The sequence below is a fragment of the Hyla sarda genome, chromosome 7 (assembly GCF_029499605.1).
Source record: "Hyla sarda isolate aHylSar1 chromosome 7, aHylSar1.hap1, whole genome shotgun sequence".
NCBI classification, from domain to species: Eukaryota; Metazoa; Chordata; class Amphibia; order Anura; family Hylidae; genus Hyla; species Hyla sarda.
Genome location: NC_079195.1, coordinates 62,343,582 through 62,368,355, shown reverse-complemented (window position 1 = coordinate 62,368,355; position 24,774 = coordinate 62,343,582). Strand labels below are relative to the sequence as shown.

General features: G+C 43.0%; 1 protein-coding gene across 3 annotated transcripts in view; it reads right to left on the bottom strand.

Annotated features, from left to right (window-relative positions):
* The window catches only part of KNDC1 (kinase non-catalytic C-lobe domain containing 1), a 141,568-nt gene that overhangs the window by 47,914 nt on the left and 68,880 nt on the right, over positions 1 to 24,774 (bottom strand). For all 3 annotated transcript variants that reach the window (XM_056529503.1, XM_056529504.1, XM_056529505.1), the window contains exons 10-19: positions 24,385 to 24,543; positions 23,802 to 23,879; positions 22,212 to 22,272; positions 20,787 to 20,937; positions 19,947 to 20,695; positions 16,580 to 16,724; positions 15,573 to 15,817; positions 9,824 to 10,209; positions 2,763 to 2,856; positions 1,191 to 1,288 (exon numbers count right to left, since the gene is read on the bottom strand). In XM_056529503.1, coding sequence (XP_056385478.1) covers positions 1,191 to 1,288; positions 2,763 to 2,856; positions 9,824 to 10,209; positions 15,573 to 15,817; positions 16,580 to 16,724; positions 19,947 to 20,695; positions 20,787 to 20,937; positions 22,212 to 22,272; positions 23,802 to 23,879; positions 24,385 to 24,543 — 2,166 coding nt within the window. The remainder of the gene's footprint in view (positions 1 to 1,190; positions 1,289 to 2,762; positions 2,857 to 9,823; positions 10,210 to 15,572; positions 15,818 to 16,579; positions 16,725 to 19,946; positions 20,696 to 20,786; positions 20,938 to 22,211; positions 22,273 to 23,801; positions 23,880 to 24,384; positions 24,544 to 24,774) is intronic.

Genomic DNA, 24,774 nt, shown 5'->3' with positions numbered 1-24,774 from the left:
AAAATGGGGCACCCTCTGCAGGGGTGCATAGCGGCTGACCGTTAAACTTCCATAGCCACAGGTTGGCATCGGTCTGCTTGTGAGGGTACAAAGCAGGTAACAGAAGCTTCGGTTGTAGCAGTGCTTGTAGGAGGTGCAGAGGGTGATACTGATGGAGAGCTGCATCTGAGGGACCCCTTAGCCAGGTATCTCTCCATTACTGCTAGGACAGAAAACACAAAGTGCACTGAGGGGAAGAGCTCCCAATAGGCAAACCCTGCTGTGGGAACACAGGGGTGAGTGATGTAGCTCCCTGAGAGATGTGGAGTCCCCTGGATGAGCTGGCTGGATAAAAGAGGGGGATGCACAAAAGTGAGCAGCAGCATGGTTAGATGGTGGGATAGACCGGTGCAGAGGTCACAGTTAACTTCAGCTGGTCTCTTTACCCCCACTTATGTACTACAGAGTAGCTCCGTCTGCACTGTGGCTACTAATTGTATGGTGTGGAGGTCCCCTAATGCACCATGAGGTAGTATTGTGGCCGAAGCGATCTCTAAACTGCCGCCCCTTATTGAGATGGGTTGCAGCTCTGGCACCCGTATCCACTGCCGGTACCTGAAAGCACTTCCACCCGTGAGGTCAGCTGAGTCCGGGGAGCGCTCAGTGTGATCTGTGCTGTGATCCCTGTCGCAGGTCTGGGGGAGGAAGAGGCTGCCGTGTGACAGAGGAAGCCACGCTGGTGCAGGGGAGACTGCAGGACTCCATCGCTCCCTGAGCAGCCCGGGACCTCGTTTCGTTCTTCAGTTTCAGTGATTGAGTGAGTGGGCAATTTCACAGCCGGTACGGTGCCGATATGAGGTCCGGGGTTCAGGAGCTCTGACTCCGTGTGCCTCACATGCCCGTGCCGGAACCAGAAGTTTCCATAATGATGATTTTGAGGTGGCTGGACAAACTAACTAGCGATCGTTCATGTGGTCCAAACGGGCAACTGATCAATCCTGAAACAAGTGCCAATCACTGTCAATTAATTAATACATTTCCAGGAGGAATAACTGAAGAATTACATTATGCAACTTGATAATAACAGATGCAGAAGCATTGCGGTTGTATCACACAATTCTACTGTGTCGGACGTTTTATCATGTATTTACTAAAGTAGTCATGTGCAGAGAACTGCCAGGTCTTCTCCAGAATTCTGCCAGGAGCCTTACCTGAAGTAATTTTTTTGCTAGTTCAAGAAATTGCACCTTCGATTTCATTTCTTCCAAATGACCTTTAAGCTTGGGTAACAATTCTTTTACATCAGAACCTAGAGAAAACAAACAAATAAATGGTTAAGTTAATGAATGAATGACATAAAATTATATATATATATATATATAATATAAATTGAATGTATTAATTAATTAAAGCATACTCAAGAGTGTTTGACATGTCCATGGACTAGGTCTGCAATAGTCGTTTCCTGGTCACAATTTGACCCAAGGTAAATTAAATGTATAAATGCTTGCCCATTTCTTGATTTTGTACCCATGCACATACTTGATTAAGGGCTCAGTCTGAACCAGAAACATGTTGTGAAGTGCCTATACCTTTACTCCTCCAAAATTTTAATAATAAACGTACTAACATTGGATAAGTGAATACTTTGTCTTTACTATTGTATAGACTCCCGAACCCTGGGAAGAGATCGGGCAGATCCTAGGCAGCTGACCAGATCATCATTACTTTACACTTCAAGCATGTACAGATGTTGTGTTTTGACCACAACACATTCCGGTAAGTCTAAATAGACACTTGCTCGCCTGGTTACCCCTGGATAATTCACTAGGAGAGCGCTTGTCTTTTCTACTTTTTATCTGTTTTAGCATGGACTACATCTGAACACTCAGACCACTACCAAAGATAAGAACGAGCAGGGAGAGAAGCGGGAAGCCAAGCACTTCTCTCTCCACTCTGTGTTACTGTAAGTCTGGGTCAAGTGACACGAAGTCTAGAGAGAACGTGTTAAGCGCACACTTCTTCCAGTTAGTGATTGGTTGGGGCCTAGACACTCAGATCCAACCCATCAAAACTTATATGTCTGTACGAAACATCTATTGAATGAATACAGAGTGGAAAAATAGTGCATCATGGACGAAAGGATGCAAACAAACACATTAAGGGAACTGTCACTGTAAATGCTGTGACCACTGTCAGGTTATGTTCACACAGAAAAAATATGGCCGTATTTTATTTCTGGCCGTATTTTCAGTTGATCGCACATTATTGTGATCACATACAGAAGATTTTGGAAGGTTCTCTAGAACAGTTTCATATATTTTCTTTAAAAAAAGAAGAATGGGAGCGCTCCGTGGTGTAATAAAAGAGATACAAGGATGAAACAAGGAACGCTATGTAGCCGCTCACCTATGAAGGTTGTGTACCCACATACACAACAATGGTGAGCACATAGCAATGTAAAGTGTCCGCAGCCCCCCGGCTCAAAGGTAGTAGGAGAGAGGATAGCTTCAACAGGAACGCCGGTTCCAAGTGGCACAGGACACAGGCAGCCACGGTAAGATAAAAGCAAGGGTAGTTTATTTCCCAGATTGCAACACGTTTCACTGCAGTGGAACCGGGGTTCCTGTTGAAGCCATCCTCTCTCCTCATATTTTCTTGTCTGTTTGATAATCCAGAATATCTGATAATCCAAGATCTATCAGGTCCAAGTGATGGCAGATGAAAGGTTTTCAGCCACAAGGTGTAAACTTGTACGTTCCTATCACAACGATGTCCTTTACCTTTATTCCTCTTCCCCTTCACCATTAGATTCTGGTAAAGCTTCACAGTTTTCCTGTAATTTTTGGTTTCTATCACAAGCTGCTGTTCAAGTTCCTGCAAAATAAGAAAAAAAAAAAAAAAAAAAAATAACATTTTCAATTTTACACATTTAAAAATCTATCAGTCTTCCTTATAATAAAACCTAAGTGTTACATCCCAGAAGATTATTACCAGAATGTATTTTCCTATTCTTTTTGATATTCTAAGATTATCATGCTAATTTCCCTGTGATGTTCCCAGGACAATTCCTGTAAGATCTAAACCTGGATGCAATTAATATTTACATCAATGAGTCAGGACGGCGTCCCCACAAGTGGTCTCTGAAGTGCAATACGATGGGAAAGGTGTTAAATATGACAGTAAAGACTGAGGGTATTTTTAGGGTGATGAAATAGCAGGCTGGCAAGTCATCTGTACCTGTGAAAAGTGCCAGTATAACAAGTGGCATCTGGTGATTACAGTCCGCACGTATAATACTTTGGAGAAGTCAAGGAGAATTTCTATTGACCAATACAACCATTGAAATGAATGGAAGGAAAAAGGAAAAGAGTCTCATTGCAAGTGATACAAGTCCCTTCATTAAGAGGGGTGTTACAGGTTTTATTTTACTGTTGACCAAACTATAGGATAGGCCATAATTATAGGATAGAACTCTCAATGGACAGAGTCTGACTATGGGCGTCAGCTGACTGAAGGGGGTACGGAGCTTGTGAAAAGGTAGTATCAGTACCTAGCATTGCAGCCTGTCCCATTCAATTCAGCTGCAATACCAAGTTTAGCTTTGCATGTTAAGGGATAGGTCATCAATAAACACCAGAAACACAGTCCTTTAAAAGAAATATGGCCAACCCCACTGGGAATTGCATGACGATATAAGGGTATAGAAGAGGTCACCTGACTCTTCTCCTGCAGATGTTGGGGGACAGAAGGACAGAGGTTGGTGGTTTTCTGTTCACACAGAACATGAGCTGCTACAGGAAATGTCGGGCAGCGGCTTATGTCTCTCCATTGATACAGAAATGTTTACTTAACCGAGAGGCCAGCCAACTATCATATAAAGGGGTAGTCCAGCAAGAAACTTTTCAAAACTGGTCTGGGAGGTGGTTAGTTATTTAAAGGGGTACTCCGGCCCTAAGACATCTTATCCTCTATCCAAAGGATAGGGTATAAGAGGTTTTATCACGGGGGTCCCGCCGCTGGGGATCCCCGCAAATCTCTCATGCAGACACCCACCTGTCTCAGCTGCACGGAGCGATGATAGCTCCGTGTCTGAAGACTCACAACCACGGGGCCGGAGTATTGTGACATTACGACTCGGCCACTTGTGAGGCCATGCCCCGTTCACCCCCTCAATGCAAGCCTATGGGAGGGGGCGTGATGGCCGTCACGCCCCCTCCCATAGACTTGCAATGAGGGGGCGGAGCGTGATGTCACGATTCTCCTGCCCCGTGGTCGTGAGTTTTTAGATACGGAGCTATTGTCGCTCCGTGCAGCTGAGACAGGTGGGTGCTGCATGAGAGATTGCAGGGGTCCACAGTGAATATCCTTTGGATAGGGGATAAGACGTCTTAGGGCCGGAGTACCCCTTTAAATAAAATAAATAAATAAAAAAAATCCTTCCTAGCTCCCCCGCTGGTATAACTAAGCTCTACTGCACCTCCGGGTTTGGAGACCTGATGTCCCATGTCCACTACAGCAGACATCACTGCGGGTTCTGACTGGATGAGTGGTTGTGTGATGTCACGTTATTGACCCCGGAAGTGCCAGACAGAGGGGAGCTGACCTCTGTTATACTGGTAGTGGAGCTTGACTGAGGAAGCTAAGAGACAGTGTTTTTTTCTTTTTCAGTTTAACCCCTTCCTGAACAGATTTTAACCTGTTCAGGATGCCGGGCATATGCATACGCCCTGCATTCCGAGTCCTTAAAGGGGTATTCCAGGCAAAAACTTTTTTTTATATATCAACTGGCTCCAAAAAGTTAAACAGATTTATAAATTACTTCTATTAAAAATCTTAATCCTTCCAATAGTTATTAGCTTCTTAAGTTTTCTGTCTAACTGCTCAATGATGATGTCACGTCCCGGGAGCTGTGCATGATGGGAGAATATCTCCATAGGAGCTGGACAGCTCCCGGGACGTGAGTCATCAGAAAGCAGTTAAACAGAAAACATCAACTCAACTTCAGAAGATAATAACTATTGGAAGGATTAAGATTTTTTTAATAAAAGTAATTTACAAATCTGTTTAACTTTCCGGAGCCAGTTGATCTATAAAAAAAAAAGTTTTTGCCTGGAATACCCCTTTAAGGACGTGGGGCGTATGCATGCGCCCGTGGGAATTCCGGTCCCCGCCGCTAGCCAGTTGGGGACCGGACTGGAATGCCTGCTGAAATCATTCAGCAGGCATCCCGGCACATCGCCCAGGGGGGTCCTGAGAACCCCCCCATGTCGGCGATCGCAGAAAATCGCATGTCAATTCAGACATGCGATTTTCTGCTATTCCGGGCTGATCGGGTCTCTGGTGACCCGATCACCCGGAAAATAGCGATGATCGGAGCTGTCAGGGACAGCCCCGATCATCCTGAGGGCTAGGAGTGAGGTCGCAGTGCTGCGATCTCCTCCTATCCCCTGCCATTGGTCAGAACTGATTCTGACCAATGGCAGAGCAGGACAGTGGGTTGCCATGGCCAAAACGTTTGACAGGTGTCCATGACCTGTATTTATATGGCATATTGCTAGGACCACAACCCTTGGATGTGAGATTTAGGGGGTGAACTACAGTGATCCCTCAACTTACAATGGCCTCAACATACAATGGTCTTTTCTGGACCATTGTAAGTTGAAACCAGACTCAACATACAATGTACAGACAGTCCAGATCTGTGAAACTTGTCAATGGCCGGAAGAACTGACCAATCAGAATGGGCAATTTACTGGTAAAACACCTGTATTACTGAAGCGTATGCACTGACTGATGTCTGGTAGCGCCCCCTACAGTACGGAGAGGTATTACATGTTCTGTACACTTTACCTGTACCAGGGTTACCTGCTCCTTTGGACACCAGGTGAAGGCGGCTCCATATTACTTTCTTAGGACATTGCATGTACTGTACAGGACCCTGAAGAAGCTCCTGTCCTCTACATAGACCAGTGTTTGCCAAGCAGGGCACCTACAGTTGTTGCAAAACTACAACTCCCAGCATGCCCGGACAGCCTTTGGCTGTCCGGACATGCTGGGAGTTGTAGTTTTGCAACAACTGTAGGTGCCCTGCTTGGCAAACACTGACATAGACAGTGATTACAGCTCCCAGCAGATCTTTCTTACTTTTATATGTAAGGAATTGTTTTATCTATATTAGTTATCTACTTATTTTTCTTTAATCTGCACTTTTTCCTATTTTTGGATGACATTTTGGGGCTTTAGAACCAATCACCAGGTTTCCATAGAGTTCTGGTCTCAACATACAATGGTTTCAACATACAATGGTCATACCAGAACCAATTAATATTGTAACTTGAGGGACCACTGTACTTGTGTAACGTTGTGTTCCCAACACAGTTTTTCCCAGCATATTGTTGCTCCTAGTCATCTGAGAGAGACTGCAGCCGGCCACACTGCCATCCTCTCACAGTGGCCAGAGGGGTGTTATGCAGGGAAAAGAAGAGTAAAGGGGACACAGATCTAAAAGACCCCTTAGGTCAGAACATCTGTGATCAGTGACAGCAGCTCCGCTGTACTGTCCTATGAGAGTGTGAATATGAAATCCATCTCTGTTCTTATCACTGACAGATGCTTTAACCCTCCCCCATGCTTTACATTGCAGCTCTGCTTGTTCACTCCGGCACTGTACAGTGACCCACCGACCTACGATAATTTCAACATACGATGGCCTCTCAGAGGACATCGCATGTTGAAGGCAGCATCAACATACGATGCTTTTGTATGTCGGGACCATCGCATAAACGGCTATCCGGCAGCGCTGACTGCTTCTGCTGCCGCCGGATAGCCATTTACGGTGCCCCGTGTGCTCCGGTGATGGTCTCTTACCTGTCCTCGTGGCTCCGGAGCGTCCTCTTCAGGATCCCGTCCATCGCTCTTCATCATCGTCATCACATCGCCGCGCACGCCGCCTCGTCATCCAATAGTAGCGGCGTGCGTAGTGACGTGATGGCGGTGACGTGAGAGCGATGTAACTGGGCAGCAGAGACGTTCCGGAGCATCGGGGACACCCCGGGGACGCGGCGACAGCGATGGACCAGCGGTGAACCAGGGCAGCGGTGAGGGATCCGGAGCGGCGGGGACAGGTGAGTACAAATTCCTATTCTTTACATTGCACGGATCACTCAACATGCGATGGTTTCAACAAACGATGGTTCATTTGGAACGGATTACCATCGTATGTTGAGGGACCACTGTACACAGAAGATTAGATGAGTAATAACTAAAAACAATTAACCCGCCAATGAACAAATGAAGTTGTAACTGCCAAACACATCCTGAGATAAAGCTTCGGGAGATTTACAAATATTGTATTCTTGGAAGATCGACAATAAGAATGTTCAATAAATCTCACAGTAAATCATCATTAAAGGGGTATTCCAGGAAAAAACTTTATATATATATATATTTTTTTTTATCAACTGGCTCCAGAAAGTTAAACCGATTTGTAAATTACACGTGATAGATGAAGGTAGAAACGGAGCAACTCACCACACCGACCCAGGTATTCTATGCAAGTGGTTCTTTATTCCAAAGCTTCAACCATGGAAGACAAGCAGGGGAGAGTGAGGACGGGACGCGGGGGTATCCTCTCGGTGACGGGACCGTTTGGCACCTGAGCGCTTCGTCAGACCGGGATAGTGAGGTCACAGGAAGGGGAGGGCTTTAAAACAGGTAAATCCTGATGACGCTGCAGGTAAACTGCCGGTCATTGGTTCTTAACTTAGATACAAAAGTGTATAGTAAGACATGTTATATAAACATTAAAAGCAATTTCCTATTATGGGAATTTACAGTATTGTGTAGTTACCTACTATAGGAATGCACCATATTCCTGTTTTTCATTAAGTCCTACGGGACCGGTGGCATTCGTCCGGATGATCCACCTGGCTTCACTTCTTAGGAGTTGTTGGTGTCTGTTCACACCTCTAGGGGCGTTTTCTACACGTTCTATTACGGCAAATTTAATATCGTCAGGGTTACTGCTATGGTGTGAGCGCATGTGGGCGATAAGACGGGGAGCCCCTACTCCTGTGGTTAATGATTTTAGGTGTTCCCTTACTCTATGATAGAGGGGTCGAATAGTCTTTCCCACGTAATATCGCCCACATGCGCAAATTAGGCAATAGACCACATCATTTGTCTTGCAGGTGAAAAATTGTTTCAACTTAATGTCATGTCCACCTAGCTTGACTGTGTTACCTTTTAAATTATTTTTGCATTGTTTGCAGGAACCGCAAGCAAAATTGCCTACAGGGCGAGAATCTGTTAACCAATTATTATGGTTACGCCCATCTCCTATTCTTTTGCGAATATCTATCTCGCTTTATTAGAAGCTAAGTATTTATTTACCACCAGTAACCCCTTTGTAAAACACATTAAACTTAGGCAATTTTGCTTGCGGTTCCTGCAAACAATGCAAAAATAATTGTTGTGAACAGACACCAACAACTCCTAAGAAATGAAGCCAGGTGGATCATCCGGACGGATGCCGCCGGTCCCCTAGGACTTAATGAAAAACAGGAATATGGTGCACTCCTATAGTAGTTAACTACACAATGCTGTTAATTCCCATAATAGGAAATTGCTTTTAATGTTTATATAACATGTTTTACTATACACTTTTGTATCTAAGTTAAGAACCAATGACCGGCAGTTTACTTGCAGCGTCATAAGGATTTACCTGTTTTAAAGCCCTCCCCTTCCTGTGACCTCACTATCCCGGTCTGACGAAGTGCTCAGGTGCCAAACGGTCCCGTCACCGAGAGGATACCCCCGCGTCCCGTCCTCACTCTCCCCTGCTTGTCTTCCATGGTTGAAGCTTTGGAATAAAGAACCACTTGCATAGAATACCTGGGTCGGTGTGGTGAGTTGCTCCGTTTCTACCTTCTTCTATCACGTGCATTTTGTAAGGACTTGCCTTATACGTTGAGCACCACTGAAGTTCCTCCAGCTGTTGCAAGGGAAGACACTGATCGAGTAGCCTGCTGTATCCGAATAGATCGCTTTATCCTATTGCTAGTCTAGGTGGTGCCAAGTCCCTCTCTATGAGATTTGTAAATTACTTCTATTAAAAAATCTTGATCCTTTCAATAATTATCAGCTGCTGAAGTTGAGTTGTTGTTTTCTGTCTGGCAACAGTGCTCTCTGCTGACATCTCTGCTTTTCTCAGGAACTGCACAGAGTAGAAGAGGTTTGCTATGGGGATTTGCTTCTAAACTGGGCGGTTCCCGAGACACGTGTCACCAGAGAGCACTTACACAGAAAAGAACAACTCAACTTCAGCAGCTCATAAGTACTGAAAGGATTAAGATTTTTTTTTAATAGAAGTAATTTACAAATCTGTTCTTTCTGGAGCCAGTTGATAGATATATAAATATATATATATATACATATATATAAATATAAATATATATATATACATATATAAATATATATATATATATATATATACATATATAAATTTATAAATATATAAATATATATATATACATATATATATATATAAATATATATATACATATAAATATATATATATATATATATATATATATATATATATATACATATATATATATATAAATATATATATTATATACATATATATAAAAGTTTTTTCCTGGAATACCCCTTTAACACCAAATACAAAGCATAACTAGGCACTTTTGAGCCTCTAGTAGTGTTGTGGATGCTAAAGAAGAAAGGGACAACCTTCAGCAGAGCCCCCATTAACAGAAGCCTATGGACTAATTATGCATGTTTCAGAGCTAAAATGTGACAAATAAGCAGCAGATACACTCACCAGCCTCTTGGCCTCTATGTTCTTCGAACATTTATCTTTCTGTCGCCCCAGAATAGTAACATAGTGCTGGACATCAGGGTCAAACATCTCTGCTCCATAGAAAGCGCTGGACCACCCCGAGCTGCACTTGTACACCTGAGACGGGCAGACAGACATGCTTTCACGTTGCTTTACTTCTTCATTTTCTTCGCTGAAGTCCGGGCTGACACATAGGCTGTCACAGTCCGGGAATGCTCTGTACGTAAAGTTCTCGTCACTGCCCGGTGCCGCCCGAGGGGTATGCGGCTGCTGTTCCTTGTCAGTGGTCTGTTCTGGAGAATCAGTCATGTCCGTCGCATCAAATGAAGTGTGACTCTCCCTGCCAGCCGCCACCTGCGTCTCCGAGCCTTTAAAGGAAACAAGAAAAGGTCATATATGGGAGAAGTCGCACTGAAGGAGATTTATCATTCTTTTCATACGTACGGCTTTTATATGACAATTTTTTTTTACTTACTTTTGCTTACATGTGACCTATTTATTAAATTGTCGCACGACTTTGATAAATAAATCAAAACCCGGGAAATCCACTTACAAAAGTATTTTTTAAAGCAGAAAATGTTTCCCTTATGTTAATAGCTGAAGTTCTTCATTTACCCTTTATTACCAGTAGCGTTGTTAGAGAGTGACGGGGAGGAGGGGCGTATCGCATCGGGTGACACCCTGCCCGGCACTAAATAGCTGCACTCCAACTTTCCCGCAACAACCCATCCACCCTCCTCAGAAATAAAAATAAAAAAATATTGAAAACATACTATGCCGCACCATGAATATCTGGAGGCTTTTTTGTTTCATTTTGAGCCGGCATTTTATGACGTTGGTGGGCGGAGTCTTGCGTCGCTGCGCTGAGGCCGGAGTTTACGTCAGGAAGGGGGACAGTGCAGCAGCAACAGGCGCATAAACAATAGTGAAGCCACAAAAAAAAAAAAAAAAACGGCTCGGTACGTTACCCACCCCAAAACGTGCATGAAGCCGTATTACTATGGATTCTTTTATTTATTTATAAATTTTTTTTAAGGAAAAACTTTAGTGGCACATATGGGTTATTTACATTTTAAAATGTAGTGGGTACGCTAGCGTGTACGTGTCCCAACAAGGTGTGCAGTGTGGATTTTCAACCTAAAAATCCTAAAAACCTAAAAAAAAGAGTTATTAGTTATATAATACATTTTTTATATAATTCACATTAATGTAGTAGCTTTGTTTCATGATGCAGAACAAGAACAGTTGTTAAAGTGGATGTTAATGTTCTTTTCTGCGGACGTATGCACTTTCAGTAAGTCAGGATGGACCTGGAATACATATGCGACTTACCGTATTTTTCGCCCTATAGGACGCACCGGCGTATAAGACGCACCCAATTTATAGGTGCAAAATCTAAAAAAATAAAGATTTTGAACCCAATATGCTGGGAGTTGTAGTTTTGCAACATCTGGAGGTCCGCAGATTGAAAACCACTGCATAGGAGGTAATACTCACGTGTCCCCGCCGCTCCGGACCCGTCACCGCTGCCCTGGATGTCGCTCCATCGCTGTCGCTGTGTCCCCGTCGCTCCGGAACGTCTCTGCTGCCGGCCGGGTATCCTCGCTCGCCGCCATCACGTCGTTATGCACGCCGACGCACATACGTGACGACGTGATGACGAGGAAGAAGAGCGCCGGCCATACAGGGGATCCCTGAACAGAGAAGACACCGAGGAGGCAGGTAAGGTCCCTCCCGGTGTCCTGTAAGCACTAACCCAGCTATTCAGTTGGGCTGTTTGGGACCGCCGCGGTGAAATCGCGGCGGTCCCGAACAGCTGGGTTAGTGTCACTTTCCCTTCAGATGTGGCAGTCAGCTTTGATCGCTGCGTCTGAAGGGTTAATACAGGGCATAACCGCGATCGGTGATGTCCTGTATTAGCCGCAGGTCCCGGCCGTTGATGGCCGCAGGGACCGCCGCGATAGGTATGTATTCGCTGTATAAGACGCACCGACTTTTTCCCCCCAGTTTTGGGGAAGAAAAAGTGCGTCTTATACGGCGAAAAATACGGTAAACGGAGATGCGATTTTTTTTCTTCATAAATAGAGACTATCGAATCTGATAAATACACGACCACTGCAAAGTAAAAAAAAAAAAAATAATAATAAAATACTACGTGAACAGATATCAGAAATGTGCTTTGGAATAAGCAAAAATCAATAAGTCGCAGCATGTATAGAAAAGCTGCATGTGCGCAGGTGCGTGTAATTTTTTTTTTTTTTTTTTTTACAAAAAAAAAAAAAAATCTACTAGGGAGCTTGATAAATCTCCTTCACTGGGTTCCTGAATGGACCAAATGCCACACAACAGGCAAAGTCAAATTCAGTGCTTGTCAAAAAGGGGAATTTCCCATTGAGAAAGCAAATGAGCAGAGAAAAACCTCCAGTGATTTCAAATTACAATAGGGACAACATATTTCCCAAACTATTCTACTGTCATTTTCGGAAAATATCATACTAAAAAGCGCTGGATTAGGGTCTTTTGTATTTCAAGAAATAGCACCACTACTGTCCATGGTCTATGCTGGTATTGCAGCTCAGTCTTAAAGGGGTACTCCTGTGGAAAACTTTTTTTTTTTTTTTAAATCAACTTGTGCCAGAAAGTTAAACAGATTTGTAATTTACTTCTATTAAAAAAATCTTAATCCTTCCAGTACTTATTAGCTGCTGAATACTACAGAGGAAATTCTTTTCTTTTTGGAACACAGAGCTCTCTGCTGACATCATGACCACAGTGCTCTCTCTCTCTGCTGTCATCTCTGTCCATTTCAGGAACTGTCCAGAGCAGCATATGTTTTCTATGGGGATTTTCTCCTACTCTGGACAGTTCTTAGAATGGACAGAGATGTCTGCAGAGAGCACTGTGCTCGTGATGTCAGCAGAGAGCTTTGTGTGTTCCAAAAAGAAAATAAATTTCCTCTGTAGTGTTCAGCAGCTAATAAGTACTGGAAGGATTAAGATTTTTTAATAGAAGTCATTTACAAATCTGTTTACCTTTCTGGCACCAGTTGATTAAAAAGAAAAAAAAAAAAAGTTTCCACCGGAGTACCCCTTTAACATTTAAAAGGAAATGAATTGCCATACCTTCCATGAACAAATGTGGCACTTTTTCTGGGAGAATACAGACCCTTTAAACCTGCACCGAATCACTACGACAGCAACTGTACAGCTCTAAAAGGAAAAGTACTATGACGTATAAACATGTCAAAAGCTTTGATCAGTGAGGGTCTTGGTGACGAGACCCCCACCTATATCTAGAATGAGCAGGAGACAGATTGTATAGATTAGGGTTTCCCAACCAGGGTGCCTCCAGCTGTTGCAAAACTACAACTCCCAGCATGCCCGGACAGCCAACGGCTGTCCGGGCATGCTGGGAGTAGTAGTTTTGCAACAGCAGGAGGCACCCTGGTTGGGAAACCCTGGTATAGATAGTCTATGTAGTCTATCTCCTACAGCAAGTAGAGATTGGGAAAGATAAGCTGTTTATATATCTCGCAGCTCGTTGTAGTTATTTGAGGGGGTCTCAACAACTAGACCCCAATCGATACAAACTTTTGACATTTTTTATAACATTTCAAAAGTTTTTTTTTTAGTTTTTTTTTATTTAAGTGACATTAAGTGACTTGTGCTACAAATGGAGTTTCAGGTTATACATAATAATGGAGCTGACTGGGATCATGTAACTTTCCTTTTATCCATATTAACCCCTTAAGGACGCAGCCCTTTTTCACCTTAAGGACTGAGCCCTTTTCCGCAATTCTGACCATTGTTGCTTTACGAATTAATTACTCGAAAACGCTTTTACCGAAGATTCTGATTCTGAGACAGTTTTTTCGTTACATATTCTACTTTATTTTGGTGGTAAATTTTCAGCGTTACTTGCATCCTTTTTTTGGTGAAAAATCTGCAAATTTCATGAAAATGTAGAAAATTTTACATTTTTCTAACTTTGAAGCTCTCTGCTTGTAAGGAAAATTGATATTCCAAATAAATTTTTTTTTTCTTCACAAATACAATATGTCCAATTAATGTTGGCATCATAAAATGGACATATTTTTGCTTTTTTGAAAACATTGGAGGGCTTCAAAGTAGAGCAGCAATTTTCAAAAATTTCATGAAAATTGCAAAATCTGAAGGGACAGATGTTACAGAACTACAACTCCCAGCATGCCTGGGCAGTCTAGGCATGCTGAGAGTTGTAGTTTGGCAACATCTGGAGGGCTACTGTTTGGGCACCACTGTAACAGTGGTCTCCAAACTGTGACCCTCCAGATGTTGCAAAACTACAACTCCCAGCATGCCCAGACAGCCTTTGGCTGTCTGGGCATGCTGGGAGTTGCAGTTTGGCACCCACTAGGAAGGGAAGCAGTAAATATCGCTTACTGCCCCCTTCCTTTGCCCCCCCACACCGTCGTTTCCCTACCTGCGCCTGTCTCCAGCGACAATCTGCGGTCCCCACGCATCTTCTCCACACGTTCCCCACGACATCCAGGGGTGGGCAGAATGGGGGGTTGCCATGGCAACCCCCTGTCCTGCGCTGCCATTGGTCAGAATCACTTCTGACCAATGGCAGGGGATAGGAGGAGATCGCAGCACTGCGACGTCGCTCCTAGCCCTCAGGATGATCGGGGCTGTCACTGACAGCTCCGATCATCCCTATTTTCCGGGTGATCGGGTCACCAGAGACCCGATCAGCCCGGAATAGCAGAAAATCGCATGTCTGAATTGACATGCGATTTTCTGAGATCGCCGACATGGGGGGGGTCTCAGGACCCCCCTTGGCGATGTGCCGGGATGCCTTCTGAATGATTTCAGCAGGCATCCTGGTCCGGTCCCCAACCGGCTAGCGACGGGGACCGGAATTCCCACGGGCGTATGCATACGCCCCACTTCCTTAAGGACTCGGCATGCAGGGCGTATGCATACACCCGGCGGCCTGAAGAGGTTAAAGGACTTATCCAACGGCGGCGTTCTCTGGCACCGCAAAAGCAGCTGCAGTTCATTGATTTAAAGCGCCCGCTTTAAATCATTGATCTGCAACGGCTTCTACCCCGCCGGGGGGTGGGGGGGCTGAAATAGCCGATAACTTATACCGATATTCCGGTATAAGTTATCGGCTATCGGCCTGAAAAATGACAGATTATCGGCATCAGCCCTAAAAAAACAATATCGGTCGATCCCTAATATATATATATACATACATACATATACACACACACAGATACATACAGTATATATCTTTATTGAGACATTTAGGGAAGAATATGCTTTACAGCATGCTACCTTGTATTGAACAATGCCACAGGTAAAGGAGCAGACAGGGAATGAATACAAACATTTTTGCAGACATGCTGTGTGGAGAGCATGCTGTTGGCAGGGAACTGGCAGGAGTGTTGTGAGGGAGGAGTAGGCAGGGTGGGAGGGCTGTAATGAAGAGATGAGGGAATGCAAGGACACTGGAAACTGTAGTACTAAGCAACTGCTCAAGTAGGAAACACAGCGATTATCTAACAAATGTTTGGTGGTTTCAGAACTGCGGTAGACAGGTATGCAATGCTATAAGCTTTGGCTGCTTTTTTTTTTGTTTATTTGTTATTGGAATACCCCTTTAAAGTCTCCCTTATGGAAAATAATTCCTTTGAATCATGGTTTTGTATAAGCCATTACGTGCGATAATGTATTTTGCCCAGTACCTGGTAGCTTTGTATGTATTGTAGCATCTATGTCCTCAGGTGACAAAGAATATTGTGACTCAGGTGGTGACTCCTGATCTGCAGCCACATGCGAGGTGCTGTCTGAAGCTTCTTCTCCATCTGATATGTTGGTCTGTTCGTTGGTGAGTAGCTTTCCTGGCTTCTTGTTTTTCCGTGTTTTTTTCTGAATTTTTTTCAAAAGATGAGCAGGATTATTATGAAGAGAAGACTCGGCCACCGTTTTTCTATTGAAAAGAAAAACACATGGAAAAAAAATATTGAACAAACATTGATAGAAACACGGTATATTGGACTTGGGCTATGTAAATGTTGGCGAGTCAAGTGGAAACTTTCCAACCAGATTCTGTTATCTTATCCCAGTTGCCCAATTTAATGTGGAACCATGATGCATTGCTCCCACCACCACCATAACAATGATTTGAGCTGACATATGGATTTGTTGCAGTTATCACTTTCCACCCATTCAGGTGAATCCTATCATACCGAAAACCTGCTCGGACACGTATGAAAATAATGACCATTATAATAACTAAAAATACTGAATGTTTGGGCCAGTTAGGCTGGGTTCACACGACGTTTTGTTAAATATGGTTCCAGTATACGGCTGGGAGGAGGGGGTGGGGCTTAATCGCGGTGCCCGCACTCAGCCGTATTCGGGAACCGTATTTAATGTATGTCTATGAGCCGACCGGAGTGAACCGCAGCCTCCGGTCGGCTTCGTTTTCGGCCGTATGCGGTTTCCCGTCCGTAGGCAAAAACGCGGTCGACCACGTTTTTGTCTGCGGTGGGAAACCGCATACGGCCGAAAACGAAGCCGACCGGAGGCTGCGGTTCACTCCGGTCGGCTCATAGACATACATTAAATACGGTTCCCGAATAGGGCTGAGTGTGGGCGCCGCGATTAAGCCCCACCCCCTCCTCCCAGCCGTATACGGGAACCATATTTAACAAAACGTGGTGTGAACCCAGCCTTACATGTCCCGTACCTGCTGGGTGGAGGAGATTTGCCATTGATAATCTTGTAGAGGTTTTTGAGTAGGTGTTCATCCCAATAGAGGTCACAGAACTTCTCACATATGGCACTGCAGAAGGTCGTGTGCTGAAGACCTTTCAGGGCAAAAATGTATTCACCTAAACAAAATAAAAAAGGAATTGTTAAAAAGTGACTAAAAGTGAATAAAAGTCTAGGAAATAAAATGTATTGCATGTTACCAGGAAAATACATCCATTACTACAGTGAATCCATAAAGGAAGCGGCACTCCAAAATGCCCAAGCAAAAAAGTGGATTTATTCACCCATCTGACATACAGGCATAGCTATGTTTCAGCTCTCTAATAGAGCCTTTTTCAATGGTTCAAAAGGGTTCTATTGTAGAGCAAAAACGTAGCTATGCCTGTATTTGGGGTGAATAAATGCACTTTTTTGCTTGTACATTTTAGAGTGGCGCTTCCATCTTGGATTTTTTTGTAATGCAATTTGAAGTGCAAGGTCAGGTCCCGGAGGTAGGCACCCACTTGGATATCTTTCTGTATAGAAACTAGAAGTCTGAACAGAGTGTACCCAACTTATTACAAGTATATGAAGATTACTACAGTGGTCCCTCAACATACGATGGTAATCCGTTCCAAATGGACCATCGTTTGTTGAAACCATCGTATGTTGAGGGATCCGTGCAATGTAAAGTATAGGACAGTGGTCTACAACCTGCGAACCTCAAGATGTTGCAAAAATACAACACCCAGCATGCTGGGAGTTGTAGTTTTGCAACATCTGGAGGTCCGCAGGTTGAAGACCACTGGTATTGGAGGTTATACTCATGTGTCCCCGCTGCTCCAGAACGTCACTGCTGCCCTGGATGTCGCCCTCCATCGCTGTCGCCGCGTCACCGGGGTGTCCCGACGCTCCGGCAAGGCCTCTGCTTCCCCGGCATCCATGCTCTCCGTCACCGCCATCACGTCGCTACGCACGCCGCTCCTATTGGATGACGGAACGGCGTGCGCAGCGACGTGATGACGACGATGGAGAACGCCGAGGATCCCGAAGAGGACGCGCCGGAGCGCCGGACAGGCAAGTGATCATCAGCGGACCACACGGGGAACCGTAAACGGCTATCCGGTGGCAGCTGAAGCAGTCTGCGCTGCCGGATAGCCGTTTATGCGATGGCCCCGATATACAAAAGCATGGTATGTTGATGCTGCCTTCAACATGCGATGGCCTCTGAGAGGCCATCGTATGTTGAATTGATCGTATGTCGGGGCCATCGTAGGTCAGGGGGTCACTGTACAGGGAAATGCCAGTCTTGTTATGCAGTTATTAACAGTGCAGTTAGAAAAGGTAAAACACTTCAAAAATGTGTTTCATCTGTGAAAACCACACAACTGATAATCACAGTGCAAGACTGACAGTTCACTGCAAAAAATTGGTTTTGTTAAAAAAAAAATAAAAAAAAAAGTGTAAACCTGCCTAACCCTTTACAAGCTGCTGTGTACTCTAGTAGCATAACCCTTTACACGCAGATGTATTTTCCTCTAGCAGATTAACCCTTGAGAAGTCCCTGTGTCCTCTCCCTTTAGTTGGGTTGCACAATAAAACAATGGAAGATATTATATACCTGATATTTTTTATTCTGTATGAAGGAAAATTCAGGTTCCGGGTAGGAGATGTGGAAAACTATTGCCAGAGAAGCAAAATCTCACTAGGTTTTGATTCCTCTGCTAAAATGAAAAACCCATTCCTCTGTAAAATTAAGGGGGAATTATCAAGTTTCTTTAATTATATGTATTTGAGAAGAGCCTTACCATTTTATCTACTCTCACTACTTGTGCTTTATTTAGAACTTACAGGCCCACTTTAACTTGTAAGCGGTGTGTCCATCAGCAGAATGCTGACCGATACCAGGCAGAAGCCATCATAATTCTTGTGTTCTACCATTTGCAATAATATTGGCCTCTCTTATGGTGTAATAGGATTGCTGACAATTAGAATTTCACCCTAAAACAACTGCATATCCTATCCTGTAATATGTAAGGCCACAATACCCATGATCTGACAGAATACCGAATGGCGGACAAAATATGTCAGTAAACATAAAACACCATGGTCAATGTAGAACTGCTTTTTTATAGCTTTTAATAAAGCGATTTAACAGTTTCCTCAATAATTCTTTTGAAGAAAAGATTAGGGCAGAATATATGGATTACTATATTTTTTGTTTACAGCTGGACCCAAGAGACAAGTTCAATAATTCTTAGCATTAAATGTGGACAGGAAAGTATAAAAATACCAAACTGTGCTTTCAGATAGGCCATTGCTGTGTACTAAGCATTTATACAAGAAAGAAATGGTTATATCATTCATATAAAGCACTGGGGAGGAATAACAATAAAGGTAAAATAAAGAATAAAACCACTAAATGCTATTTATGACTCTACTATTCAAAAATATACTGCAGGCAAAGTAGAATACAATAAAAAGCTCTGTTCACTTCATGTTAGAAAGCCTACATAGAAAACACATAGAAAAAACTAGAAAAAAACTCTAGACATTAAATGAATGAAATTCTATATAGAGACAAAGAGAGTAAATAGCTGAATTCCAAGATTAAATGTTATCCCGTATCCTCAGGATAGGCAATAATTAGATGGCTGGTGGGGGTCTGGCTGCTGGCCCCCCCCCCACCAATCACGAAAACACAGGTCAATTGTCCCGAGTAAACGGAATAGCAACACACATGCTCACTTGGCCATGGAGATCCAACAACCATCATTTACCAGACACAACTTAATACACTTTTGTAGCCACCATTATTGGTATTAGACTTTAACTAATGGAACAGAGTTGCAATACCAGACACAGTCACTACAAAACATACAAACCTGTGCTTTGGCCTCTTCAAATAGCCAATATTTGCGGTTTCACGTGTTAGACCCACAGTGATTTCACATTGATGGCCTATCCTATTGTAAAGGTCATCAATAGTTACAGAATCAGCTTAGAAACCATGACTATGTCAAAATTGTCATACCATGGATCCCACAGGGTGCAAGAAAAGTATCTATATAGACCAAACTAAGGTAGCAGGGTCCTTATTGCTTCCCCTGTGATGTATGTCACTTTGACAGCAAGAAAATCGCTTTGTGCTGAGCCATCCCGTACCATACAATATGACAAAATCACAAATGGAGGCTAAATTGGTCTTCTTATTGGATTTGTACACTGCTTCTAGTCTATTAAAATGACATAGATCACCGCTACATCCAGGCACCAGATCATCAGTCTTTATCTATTATCATAGGAATATCAGAGAATATTCTTCGAGCAAAATAAAATCCTCAGAGAATATGACTACTTACCCATTGCAATATCTTCAACACCATTTTCTAAATAGCCATCAAATGCAAACTCCTCCTGTAACAGGTTCACCACTTTCTGCAGAGGAGAGCACATGTTCTTCCTAGGTGACAAATCTCCATTCACCATTGTCTCATGTGAAGGGTTATTGGAGGGAGAGTCTTTTTTCTCCTGGCCACTGTTAACAAGTGTGCCATTCATTGTAGGTAACCCCTCACTGGATGAGGTCTGGGATTCCTTACATTTGTCAAAAGAGGCTGCCTGAGTAATTTTAGAGGACTCATTGTCATCATTAGCCAAGTTATTCACTGCACTAGTCCCCGGAGGGGGCACTGAGGAAGTCTTTATGGTCTGAGACACGGGCTCAGCTTCCAAGGACACACTTGGTATATGTTCTGGAATACTGAGCTGTACACGGACAAGGGTCAGATTCCCAGTTTTAGGGTCTTGCTTTAATAAATAATTATTTATAATGGGGCTATTCGTAAGGGTGGATGAGTTTGAGGACACTGAAGAAGCTGCAGAAGGACTCTTCTCTTTTTCATCAAATGAATAGTCTGAAATACTGGGGTCTGGTTTAAAGGAAACTTTGGTTCTTGAGGAGCTGCTGCCAGATTTAAGAACCTGGCTTGGTTTATCTTCAGCCATATGGTTCTCCATTTCCGTCAAAGAAATGTCCTTATCTATGTGTTCTAGGTCTTCTGTACTCACGTGTGGTTTTGGGTACGGTGATGGGCTGGGTATTGGATTTCTGGAAAAAATGTATATACAGTATATATATGTTTAGTTTAAATAAACAGACATTATACATATGGAGTTGTGGTAAGTAATAATACCTGTACCTTTTCATGTCTGTGTTCTGCATAAGAACAATTGGCTTAAAATATGTGGCTGGAGAAGTGAATGCAGCAGGAAGATTAGGAGGAAGGTCACTTAACGGAACCGGACCTTTCACTGCCATGAGTTTATTATGGGTGGTGACCGGAACAAACCCTGTAAATAAGAAAATTTTTTACAAGTATCCAGAAGTCACAAAACAATTAGAGCCTTCCTAGTTTTCAAGTACTGCAGTTCTCTATTGATGTAGAGGGATCCTCAGACTCCATCAGGCTCCAGATTAATTCCGACCAAAAGGTAGTCAAGCTGTATCATAAAATACTCAGACCTTAGCAGATAACCAGCTGGGAGGTTTTCAGTACTCAAGGATGCCCCTAAAATGCCCCATTACCCCTTTATCAGATTTAAAGTGGTTATCCCAAGATTAAAAGGTTTCACCTATTAATGTTAAATTATTATATGTGCGCTGCTGTGTCAGGCGTATTGTTTGTATTTCTTTGTCTAGTAGCACCCATTCCCTTACCTACCCATTTGGCTGTCTTCTTCCCTTTTACTATAACTTTGTCTAAAGGTTATCCTCTCCTCACAAAATACTGGAAAACTGGCTGATCAGTGAGGGTCCATCAGGAAGGACCCAGATTGATTATGAAAACTGAGGCTCCTTGTCTTCTAAGTGAATGGGGAGGTTGTGCCCATGTTTGGCTACCACTTCTATTATCTCTCTACTGGGGGTCAGACTGCATTTATCAGTTGGTCTGCTCTGTAGATAGAGGACCATTTATTAATCTTGGGACAACCCTTTAAAGTGTTTCAAATACTTAATACTCTTAAAAGGGGTACTCCACTGCTCCCGCCCCCTCATGAAGTCAAGCCCCACCCCCTCAATGCAAGTCTATGGGAGGGGGCGTGACAGCTGCCACACCCCCCTCCCATAGACTTGCATTGAGGGGGCAGGGCGTGGTCATGAGGGGTGGGGCTATTACATCATGAGCTCCCAGCACAGGCTCGAGCATTCGGAACAGTTTGTTCCAAATAATGAGAAGCGGAATACCCCTTTAAGCCTGTCCTTAAAGGGTAACTCTAATTAAAACTAATTTTTGCTATTGCCCTCATTATGGTAAATAAAAAATATTCCTAATGTACTTTGTTTAAAAAAAATATTTTCTATGTTTTACTTGTGCTTAAAAAGGCTCAAGAGCACATTTTCTCCCATCTTATACACAGACTTTGGACCGTGGTCCAAACACAGAAAGTGCAGAATGGAGTGCTGAAGGGGGTGTGTCCAGCCTCATCCAATCATAGCTCTATAACTTCAATATTAGCAGAAACTAAGTTATTTAAAAAAAAAAAAAAAATGAAAAAAAAAAAAAAAAAGCTTATGTGTAAAGTTATCTGGTCCAAAATGCATGTGGATGCCAGTCTCTACTTACCAGCTGAAGACCCTGATATGCCACGACTGTCCTCTTCATGATATGGGCAGCTCTGAACATCCTAAATGAAAACAGCATAAAGGTTCTAGGTTGGTTGAGGCATTATGGCAACAAATTGCAATTACTATACTAGCCCAAGTTCTTGGACTAGTATAGTAATGACTTTAGTCTACAGATGTTATGAAAACAGTCAAGATAACCTAAACAATTTTACACATTAAGCACAGTCACCACTCCACTATGGATAAGGGCACCAAACTGCCATCATGAAGAGTGGGTGGTGAAGGCCATTTAGGTATCTATGGGTAGTGTAGCAAGGGCACGAAGCCGCTGAATAATCCAATCCTGTTGACACCTATTATGACTCAACAGGTTACCTTTCAATTTAGCACATTAGTTAAAAATATTAAAGACCAGGATTATTTATTTATATATTTTTACTTATTTAGTACAGTATAGGCTAAAATTCAAGAATAATGTAGATTCTCTTGTGTATACCTATTTTTGCTGATGTGGCATGCATGGGTTGTCTGTCATCTTGACTACTATTATCCCTCTGATAGGTAGCCTAATGCAGCCTACATTTCCCATAATGCCTCTGGCTTTGCATAGAACTTGTGTCTCCTAAGTAACATTATACAGTACTATATGTGACACAGTTAAAGCATGTTACTTTTTCTCCCGCTTAGCTTGTACACAGAAGCGATGAAGCGACGAGATGTCAGGCTGCATCTCAGAGGATGTACTACAGAATCTGCACAGAGCAGACAGTATAGACAGGCACAGTGAAGTGGTATAGCTCTGCAGCTAATCACTGTATGGACTCACCTACTATATCACTGCCCTCCTGGGCAGACATTCTATATTTTCTGTACATGGGGGGACATAAAGGGGAACCAATAGGGTAAAACAGGGTGGGAAGGGGAGCAGTCTCAGCTTCCACAAGAGATCTAACAGTTGATGTAATCATGTAGTTCCCAGTAGGTAAGACAGGAGAGACTGACATCTTGTCTACACAGCAGAGCAAATAATTTACTTTGGGTCTGAGTAGTGATCACAATACCCAGCTACAGAAAGCTGAGCTGGCATGGAAAAAAAAATTAACACTGCAAGAATACTGTCAGTGAGTTAGCATTATAAAGGCAAAAAAACACACAAAAAAACACAGCAGAGTGCTTCTTTAAAGGGGTACTGGCCAGCGTTCAGAGCGTTCAGAGCTAAATGTTCCGAACAATGATTTTTGCATTGTGGGGGTCGGTCACACCCCCTCAATGCAAGTCAATGGGAGGGGGCTTGGCGGCTGCCACGTCCCCTCCCATAGACTTGCATTAAGAAGGGGTGGTTGTAATGTCATGAAGGGGCGTGGTCGACCCCCGCAGTGCGAAAACAGCGTTGGAGTACCCCTTTAAGGCCCCTTTCTCTATTATAAATAGAAAGCATTTTAGATATGCATAAATACTGTAGTAAGTGGAACTGTAACCCAGGTGGAAATGAGGACAAGCATGAATAATTACAATCTGTGTACAACGCTATGTAATATGTAGGCTTTATATAAGCTTCTAAGCACTCCTGATATACTTATCTCCCCACCTGATCCGTAAGGCTGATCAAACGTGACCAAATGGCTTTACTGTCTAGATTCTTTTGCTCCAGATATTTCCTGCAGACCTGAAATGAGAAATTACGAAATGATAAACATGAGCATATGTTCTGCATATATGAAGCTGGCCATACATCAGAGGTTTTAGGTGGGCCATAAAGGACAATGCAGGACATCCTCTACCAGCTGTAAACACCTTTTCATGACATAAAAGAGTATATAAAATGCCAACCAAACCCAGATATCTTATGGGGAAAACTAGCTGACAGCTGAACAAATCTTTAGCAGTTTTATCAATATCTCAAACTGCAAATTAACATTTCCTCCCAATTATTACCCAATTATAATGAAATAGCGAGCGAATGTAATATCCTTTACAATAAATCACTTTACCACTACATACTGCGAGCTGCATTGTGAATTAGACCACACAGATCCAGGGTTTATTTATACATGACCACATCTGCCGTCATCATGCACCATGACAAGCCTTCAGCACATGTGGATCTCCAGATGTGGAAACAGGAATCTTGCCATATTTTTAGACTCAAATATGTATCTCAGTACAATTACCTGCAGAGATTCTGCTAAATTTGGCCTTTCCTCAGAATCCCTTTTTGCCATCTGCAGAAGGAACCGTTTCAGCTTTTTGGGCAGCGTGAGCTTGTGATTAGCCGGGAAATTGAACTTGGCCGCTGACCATAAAATGGCTGCAATGCCATAAACACAAGCCTGTGAGAAGGAAAATGTGACAAAACAGGAGAAAATCAGCACTTCCAATATGGAAACATAGATACAGTACATGAAGTTAACAGTAATTTGGGCAATAGACGCTAGTTATCTGTCAGTAGAATGATCACTCATAAAAAACAAATAATAAAAAAAACAAGATTAACCATTATAATGAAAAGGCATATTAGGGGACAAAAAGAGGAGACATGACTATAAGACTATGGGGCAGAT